Source organism: Glandiceps talaboti, chromosome 21 (assembly GCF_964340395.1).
Source record: "Glandiceps talaboti chromosome 21, keGlaTala1.1, whole genome shotgun sequence".
Taxonomy (NCBI): domain Eukaryota; kingdom Metazoa; phylum Hemichordata; class Enteropneusta; family Spengelidae; genus Glandiceps; species Glandiceps talaboti.
In genome coordinates this window covers 19,349,223-19,359,875 of record NC_135569.1, presented here as the reverse complement: position 1 = coordinate 19,359,875, position 10,653 = coordinate 19,349,223, and the positions used below count along the sequence as shown (strand labels likewise).

The 10,653-nt window shown below is 41.8% G+C and overlaps 1 protein-coding gene across 1 annotated transcript in view; it reads left to right on the top strand.

Moving 5' to 3' along the window:
- The window catches only part of LOC144451326 (arf-GAP with coiled-coil, ANK repeat and PH domain-containing protein 2-like), a gene marked incomplete at its 5' end in the record, with an annotated part of 103,380 nt that overhangs the window by 30,375 nt on the left and 62,352 nt on the right, over window positions 1-10,653 (top strand). Inside the window, one exon of the mRNA XM_078142131.1 lies at window positions 8,277-8,328. Within this exon, the coding sequence (XP_077998257.1) occupies window positions 8,277-8,328 (52 nt within the window). The remainder of the gene's footprint in view (window positions 1-8,276; window positions 8,329-10,653) is intronic.

Genomic DNA, 10,653 nt, shown 5'->3' with positions numbered 1-10,653 from the left:
TAATACTAAAACTGTAAACAACACAGAATAGTAAATGTAGATCGAGATGAAAACATCACTAACTGTAACTGAAATGTTTTTTTTTTTGATTGGACAGCCCACGATTAGAAATCAGTAACATTGTTTTCATCCAAGCAGTACAGTATTAGGTTGAAATTGTGATGTCATTGGATAACTACAATTGTAACAACAGATTATTTGGTTTGGATTTATAGTGTGTGTACAGATACTGTATGTTTCACCACCTGTGATTGTATAGTGGTCATTAGGGTGGACAATATCATTAGGAAGTCATTACATCTAACAAAAATATGGACAACAAACATTTCAGAAGCTGCTAGTGCAGCTTTGAAAGAAGCGTTTGTGAGATGTGAATAATGTCATGTTCATTCTGTGGTCAGCTATTAAATATATATGTACTCATAGACCCTTGAGGTTCTATGATGTACTATTGTTAAAAATGAACATATGTTCTTACTTCCATTCTTTGTTGTCTGTCTTGTAATTGGTTGTCAATATCGCCAATGGTAGGCATACTACCTTCCCTAACCCTACCCTGTTACCCCTTCCTGTCCTGCATACAGCACCCTCTTCCAAACCACTAAAACTAGCCTGAAGAAAGAAAAGTAGCACTTACATACATACATACATACATACATACACACATACATACATACATACATACATACATACATACATACATACATACATACATACATACATACATACATACATACATACATACATGTTGTGTATGTGTAATAATAATGTTCTTATATAGTGCTTTCACACTACATGCTCAAAGTGCTTTAATTATTACCCCTGGCTCGGAAACGGCACAGCGGCCCTTTAGTCTTCCTCAACTCCCTGGGGAGCATACAATCCATTGCAGCCATTTAAGCGCATAGGATTAAAGCCTTCACATTGCAACCTACATCCTACCAGGTCCCCAGTTATACAGCTGGTTTGACTGAGGCACAGTCATGGTTCAAATCTTGCCCAAGGACTTTAGCCACTCAAAAATAAACAGCAGGCAGCAACAGGGCTCGAACCTGCAATCTGTAGATTTCAAGCCACACTAACCATTCACCCATCATGACTCCACAAAGTGTGTTTGTATATATGTGTGAGTCTATGGGGGGGGGGGGGGGGGGCATGGAAAAATAAAGTACTTGCAGGGGGGGGGGGCATCAATTTTTCCCAAGTTTTTGTGTGTGTGTGTGGGGGGGGGGCTTGAAAAAAATACACAAGGCAAAGTGGAAATCCTCCGGGTCCCCCTTGAAGTAAAATCTGGACACTCCCTTATGTACTTTATTACATGTATTTACTTGAAAATAATGAAACAATACATATATTTTGCATACATTTGATAATGGACAGATTAAAGGAAAATAAAAAAAAAATTTGGAATAGTATGGGACCTATCAATGAGTATCATGACACACATTGGGGAAATAATCAATACAATGCACAAAAATTGCAGCCAAAAAAGTTGCATTCTTGCATTTATTTCAAATGGAAGTTTCCTGAAACACAATTGTATTTGTAAATTCTGGTTCGATTTGTCGGCAAAAGTAATGCTTTCTGCTCGTTAAATGTCCCAAATAACTTTGACCTTCACACAACGCAATTGTTTTTGTACTTTGATGGCCATAAAACTTGGTTTGTGCAAACAAATCACCAGTTTATTAGATCTAGAGCCCATGCCATCACGATGTCACACACAATAAAGATTTTACTATTTGCACAAATCGTCTACATATTCTCATCAAGCGATGACACATTTACAGATTTGCAATATGTGTTGGAAAGATCTCGAAAACACTGGTTAGAAACACGTGTATTTGTTTATATACTTACATCTGACATGGCTGGGTCACGTTCCGATCCTGGGCCGGCCGGGCATAGGTCACCGAGCTAGGTCACCGCATAAATTACTTCTGCGCATGCTCATTACATGTGGTTGTCAGGTGATCGATTCTGAACGTTTTGAATCATGGCGGGTCATACATATTCTGCCGTGGGGTCAACTCAAACTTTATCGCTCAGAAACAACGCCGGAAGATGAATTTTCATACAATTCACGTCATGTATCCTTTTTACACTTGTACTAGAGTAGTTTTGCGTAAGTATTTAATGTGCATCGAAATAATGTAAAAGCATTCAGTTGCAGACCAAGTAACTTTAATCAGAATATATAGAAACACCTTTAATCAGAATATATAGAAACACCCTTAATCAGAATATATAGAAACACCTTTAATCAGAATATATAGAAACACCTTTAATCAGGATTTATATAGAAACACCTTTAATCAGGATATATAGAAACACCCTTAATCAGAATATATAGAAACACCTTTAATCAGAATATATAGAAACACCTTTAATCAGAATATATAGAAACACCTTTAATCAGAATATATAGAAACACCTTTAATCAGAATATATAGAAACACCCTTAATCAGAATATATAGAAACACCTTTAATCAGAATATATAGAAACACCTTTAATCAGGATTTATATAGAAACACCTTTAATCAGGATATATAGAAACACCTTTAATCAGAATATATAGAAACACCTTTAATCAGAATATATAGAAATGCCTTTAATCAGAATATATAGAAACACCTTTAATCAGAATATATAGAAACACCTTTAATCAGAATATATAGAAACACCTTTAATCAGGATTTATATAGAAACACCTTTAATCAGGATATATAGAAACACCTTTAATCAGAATATATAGAAACACCTTTTATCAGAATATATAGAAACACCTTTAATCAGAATATATAGAAACACCTTTAATCAGAATATATAGAAACACCTTTAATCAGAATATATAGAAACACCTTTAATCAGGATTTATATAGAAACACCAGAAACTGCAGTCCACAGATACATGTCTGCACTACAGTCCACAGATACATGTCTGCACTACAGTCCACAGATACATGTCTGCACTACAGTCCACAGATACATGTCTGCACTACAGTCCACAGATACATGTCTGCACTACAGTCCACAGATACATGTCTGCACTACAGTCCACAGATACATGTCTGCACTACAGTCCACTGATACATGTCTGCACTACAGTCCACAGATACATGTCTGCACTACAGTCCACAGATACATGTCTGCACTACAGTCCACAGGTACATGTCTGCACTACAGTCCACAGATACATGTCTGCACTACAGTCCACAGATACATGTCTGCACTACAGTCCACAGATACATGTCTGCACTACAGTCCACAGATACATGTCTGCACTACAGTCCACAGATACGTGTCTGCACTACAGTCCACAGATACATGTCTGCACTACAGTCCACAGATACATGTCTGCACTACAGTCCACAGATACGTGTCTGCACTACAGTCCACAGATACATGTCTGCACTACAGTCCACAGATACATGTCTGCACTACAGTCCACAGATACATGTCTGCACTACAGTCCACAGATACATGTCTGCACTACAGTCCACAGATACTTGTCTGCACTACAGTCCACAGATACATGTCTGCACTACAGTCCACAGGTACATGTCTGCACTACAGTCCACAGATACATGTCTGCACTACAGTCCACTGATACATGTCTGCACTACAGTCCACAGATACATGTCTGCACTACAGTCCACAGATACATGTCTGCACTACAGTCCACAGATACATGTCTGCACTACAGTCCACTGATACATGTCTGCACTACAGTCCACAGATACATGTCTGCACTACAGTCCACAGATACATGTCTGCACTACAGTCCACAGATACATGTCTGCACTACAGTCCACAGATACATGTCTGCACTACAGTCCACAGGTACATGTCTGCACTACAGTCCACTGATAGATGTCTGCACTACAGTCCACAGATACATGTCTGCACTACAGTCCACAGATAGATGTCTGCACTACAGTCCACAGATACGTGTCTGCACTACAGTCCACAGATACGTGTCTGCACTACATTCCACAGATACATGTCTGCACTACAGTCCACAGATACGTGTCTGCACTACAGTCCACAGATACGTGTCTGCACTACAGTCCACAGATACATGTCTGCACTACAGTCCACAGATACATGTCTGCACTACAGTCCACAGATACGTGTCTGCACTACAGTCCACAGATACGTGTCTGCACTACAGTCCACAGATACATGTCTGCACTACAGTCCACAGATAGATGTCTGCACTACAGTCCACAGATACGTGTCTGCACTACAGTCCACTGATACATGTCTGCACTACAGTCCACAGATACATGTCTGCACTACAGTCCACAGATACATGTCTGCACTACAATCCACAGATACATGTCTGCACTACAGTCCACTGATAGATGTCTGCACTACAGTCCACAGATACATGTCTGCACTACAGTCCACTGATACATGTCTGCACTACAGTCCACAGGTACATGTCTGCACTACAGTCCACAGATACGTGTCTGCACTACAGTCCACAGATACATGTCTGCACTACAGTCCACTGATACATGTCTGCACTACAGTCCACAGATACATGTCTGCACTACAGTCTACAGATACATGTCTGCACTACAGTCCACAGATACATGTCTGCACTACAGTCCACAGATACATGTCTGCACTACAGTCCACAGGTACATGTCTGCACTACAGTCCACAGATACATGTCTGCACTACAGTCCACAGATACATGTCTGCACTACAGTCCACTGATACATGTCTGCACTACAGTCCACAGATACATGTCTGCACTACAGTCCACAGATACATGTCTGCACTACAGTCCACAGATACATGTCTGCACTACAGTCCACAGATACATGTCTGCACTACAGTCCACTGATACATGTCTGCACTACAGTCCACAGATACATGTCTGCACTACAGTCCACAGATACATGTCTGCACTACAGTCCACAGATACATGTCTGCACTACAGTCCACTGATACATGTCTGCACTACAGTCCACAGATACATGTCTGCACTACAGTCCACAGATACATGTCTGCACTACAGTCCACAGATACATGTCTGCACTACAGTCCACAGATACATGTCTGCACTACAGTCCACAGATACATGTCTGCACTACAGTCCACTGATACATGTCTGCACTACAGTCCACTGATACATGTCTGCACTACAGTCCACAGATACATGTCTGCACTACAGTCCACAGATACATGTCTGCACTACAGTCCACAGATACATGTCTGCACTACAGTCCACAGATACATGTCTGCACTACAGTCCACAGATACATGTCTGCACTACAGTCCACAGATACATGTCTGCACTACAGTCCACAGATACATGTCTGCACTACAGTCCACAGATACATGTCTGCACTACAGTCCACAGATACATGTCTGCACTACAGTCCACAGATACATGTCTGCACTACAGTCCACAGGTACATGTCTGCACTACAGTCCACAGATACGTGTCTGCACTACAGTCCACAGATACGTGTCTGCACTACAGTCCACAGATACTTGTCTGCACTACAGTCCACAGATACATGTCTGCACTACAGTCCACTGATACATGTCTGCACTACAGTCCACAGATACATGTCTGCACTAGTCCACAGATACGTGTCTGCACTACAGTCCACAGATACGTGTCTGCACTACAGTCCACAGATACATGTCTGCACTACAGTCCACAGATACATGTCTGCACTACAGTCCACAGATACGTGTCTGCACTACAGTCCACAGATACGTGTCTGCACTACAGTCCACAGATACATGTCTGCACTACAGTCCACAGATACATGTCTGCACTACAGTCCACAGATACATGTCTGCACTACAGTCCACAGATACGTGTCTGCACTACAGTCCACTGATACATGTCTGCACTACAGTCCACAGATACATGTCTGCACTACAGTCCACAGATACATGTCTGCACTACAGTCCACAGATACATGTCTGCACTACAGTCCACAGATAGATGTCTGCACTACAGTCCACAGGTACATGTCTGCACTACAGTCCACAGATACATGTCTGCACTACAGTCCACAGATACATGTCTGCACTACAGTCCACAGATACATGTCTGCACTACAGTCCACTGATACATGTCTGCACTACAGTCCACAGATACATGTCTGCACTACAGTCCACAGATACATGTCTGCACTACAGTCCACAGATACATGTCTGCACTACAGTCCACAGATACATGTCTGCACTACAGTCCACAGGTACATGTCTGCACTACAGTCCACAGGTACATGTCTGCACTACAGTCCACAGGTACATGTCTGCACTACAGTCCACAGGTACATGTCTGCACTACAGTCCACAGGTACATGTCTGCACTACAGTCCACAGATACATGTCTGCACTACAGTCCACAGATACATGTCTGCACTACAGTCCACAGATACATGTCTGCACTACAGTCCACAGGTACATGTCTGCACTACAGTCCACAGGTACATGTCTGCACTACAGTCCACAGGTACATGTCTGCACTACAGTCCACAGGTACATGTCTGCACTACAGTCCACAGATACATGTCTGCACTACAGTCCACAGATACATGTCTGCACTACAGTCCACAGATACATGTCTGCACTACAGTCCACAGATACATGTCTGCACTACAGTCCACAGATACATGTCTGCACTACAGTCCACAGATACATGTCTGCACTACAGTCCACAGATACATGTCTGCACTACAGTCCACAGATACATGTCTGCACTACAGTCCACAGATACATGTCTGCACTACAGTCCACAGGTACATGTCTGCACTACAGTCCACAGATACGTGTCTGCACTACAGTCCACAGATACGTGTCTGCACTACAGTCCACAGATACTTGTCTGCACTACAGTCCACAGATACATGTCTGCACTACAGTCCACTGATACATGTCTGCACTACAGTCCACAGATACATGTCTGCACTAGTCCACAGATACATGTCTGCACTACAGTCCACAGATACGTGTCTGCACTACAGTCCACAGATACATGTCTGCACTACAGTCCACAGATACATGTCTGCACTACAGTCCACAGATACATGTCTGCACTACAGTCCACAGATACGTGTCTGCACTACAGTCCACAGATACATGTCTGCACTACAGTCCACAGATACATGTCTGCACTACAGTCCACAGATACATGTCTGCACTACAGTCCACAGATACGTGTCTGCACTACAGTCCACTGATACATGTCTGCACTACAGTCCACAGATACATGTCTGCACTACAGTCCACAGATACATGTCTGCACTACAGTCCACAGATACATGTCTGCACTACAGTCCACAGATAGATGTCTGCACTACAGTCCACAGGTACATGTCTGCACTACAGTCCACAGATACATGTCTGCACTACAGTCCACAGATACATGTCTGCACTACAGTCCACAGATACATGTCTGCACTACAGTCCACTGATACATGTCTGCACTACAGTCCACAGATACATGTCTGCACTACAGTCCACAGATACATGTCTGCACTACAGTCCACAGATACATGTCTGCACTACAGTCCACAGATACATGTCTGCACTACAGTCCACAGATACATGTCTGCACATTGTTTTATGATCACAGCTTGAATTAACAAAGTTAGTCCACCTCTGTTTGAATTGATGAAATAAGTGTAAACTCAGCTACATTGTATAACAGACTCAGTATCTTAGCTATATATAACATGTTGATTATGTATGACATCTGCCAAAATTGTGTACAAATATTGGATCAAAAGTGTGACCTTATGACCTTTACTGTGCATAATTATAACTGTCCGTGTGGGTGAAACACAGACAGTAGTTGGCTGTCGATGCTCTGTCTTGCTCAGGTTTGACAAGTCTCTGATATAAACCAACATTTACAATATTTGTCAATGAGTTATAGTTTAGGTTTTACTTTGAATGTTATAAATTATATTGGAAACCCAACACAACAAACATTGACATCCCTAGAAATACCCTTCAATGCCCTATAAGAGTCCCAACGAAACATTTCCAATATAATGCTAATCATCGTACACAATACAACACACTAGTTTTGGGACTATGTCTTTGATTGAAGACTTGTTTTGATAGTAACAATTGTGTGTGTATACACAATGTTAGACTTCTAAAGAGAAAGAAATGACTTATATGAAATTGTACTGTTTAATAGTATGTAAATATTTTAGGAACCTTTATATAATGATACAACTATGTTTAACGGGATTTCATTGCGGTTCTCTGTTTTTTAATTTGTAGACGATGGTTTGTTATACAAAGCAATCAATTGATTTATCAAAAGAAGCTTAAGGTAAGACTGTTAAGTGGTTGTCTGTGTAGTTTAAGAGGGCTTCACACTGCAAAGTATAATCCGCTCCTGGGCTGCTCTAAGTTTTAGTCTGACCTAAACGCACTTTGTGAAAGAGTTAGGGTGGTCTAAGTCAGACTTCTAATAGTCTGGACCAAAAAGGCTGACTATGTCCGGACTATAATATAGTCCAGGCCAGATTTGTCAATATGGAAATATTTACAGTAGACTAGGTCCTAAATCACACCCTCACTGTTGACCTGACTGATGACCACCCTGCAGTAGACATTTACAGTGGACTAGGTCCTAAATCACACCCTCACTGTTGACCTGACTGATGACTGCCCTACAGTAGACATTTACAGTGGACAAGGTCCTAAATCACACCCTCACTGTTGACCTGGCTGATGACTGCCCTACAGTAGACATTTACAGTCTACTAGGTCCTAAATCACACCCTCACTGTTGACCTGGCTGATGACCACCCTGCAGTAAACATTTACAGTGGACTAGGTCCTAAATCACACCCTCACTGTTGACCTGACTGATGACTGCCCTACAGTAGACATTTACAGTGGACTAGGTCCTAAATCACACCCTCACTGTTGACCTGGCTGATGACCACCCTACAGTAGACATTTACAGTAGACTAGGTCCTAAATCACACCCTTACTGTTGACCTGGCTGATGACTGCCCTGCAGTAGACATTTACAGTGGACTAGGTCCTAAATCACACCCTCACTGTTGACCTGGCTGATGACCACCCTACAGTAAACATTTACAGTGGACTAGGTCCTAAATCACACCCTTACTGTTGACCTGGCTGATGACCACCCTACAGTAAACATTTACAGTGGACTAGGTCCTAAATCACACCCTCACTGTTGACCTGACTGATGCCCACCCTACAGTAGACATTTACAGTGGACTAGGTCCTAAATCACACCCTTACTGTTGACCTGGCTGATGACCACCCTACAGTAGACATTTACAGTGGACTAGGTCCTAAATCACACCCTTACTGTTGACCTGGCTGATGACCACCCTACAGTAGACATTTACAGTGGACTAGGTCCTAAATCACACCCTTACTGTTGACCTGGCTGATGACTGCCCTGCAGTAGACATTTACAGTGGACTAGGTCCTAAATCACACCCTCACTGTTGACCTGACTGATGACTGCCCTGCAGTAGACATTTACAGTGGACTAGGTCCTAAATCACACCCTTACTGTTGACCTGGCTGATGACTGCCCTGCAGTAGACATTTACAGTGGACTAGGTCCTAAATCACACCCTCACTGTTGACCTGACTGATGACTGCCCTGCAGTAGACATTTACAGTGGACTAGGTCCTAAATCACACCCTTACTGTTGACCTGGCTGATGACTGCCCTGCAGTAGACATTTACAGTGGACTAGGTCCTAAATCACACCCTCACTGTTGACCTGGCTGATGACTGCCCTGCAGTAGACATTTACAGTGGACTAGGTCCTAAATCACACCCTTACTGTTGACCTGGCTGATGTCCTACAGTAAACATTTGACAATGTCAGCTGTAGTAATGTGAGGTCGTGGTGATAAAATGAGGAGACAAAATGAGGAGACAAAATGAGGAGACAAAATGCCTGATTTCTATCATCCAAAGTACAGTCATTGTCAAAGGTGCACTGGCCACCAAGGACAACAGAAGTAATTTATTATTACTTTCATCTCGATCTCTGTTTGCTTCTTCTTCATCATCAAACATCTCTTGAATACATCTTAATCTGTTCAAATGCCTCTGAGTCTGATGGAACAATTTTGATCTTAGTGTACTAATGCGTAAAAAATGCACCAGCAACATAAATAGTATGATAAGTATGTTGTTGTCGAAGTCAGCCATTTTGGATTATATTTAGGGTAGCTGTAATAATTGTAGCGTTTGTTGTGAGTTTGGCAGTTAACTGGAAGCAAATGCTACAATTTCTGTTCCCTAAGGCTCCATAATTAATGTCAAAGTTAGGAAATGTCAAATTTTTTGGCAGGTAATTTAACAGAAAAATCCACCCAACTTTGTGATTTAGATCTGAATTGCTTCCGTCTATTTGCGTTAATGTTATAGTAATTGTAGCGTTTGCTTCTAGTTAAACATCGGAATAAAAAAAAAGCACAAAAACAAAAGGAAACCCCTCAAAATCATAACAATAACACTGCAATTATTGCAGCCAGATGTTTAGGGTAGAGGGCACTGTGATATTGGAATGTTATGCCAGATCCATTGTTTCACAAATCAAGTCTGAAAGCAGATTAAATAATAAACTGTCATTTTTAGTGATTTATAGTG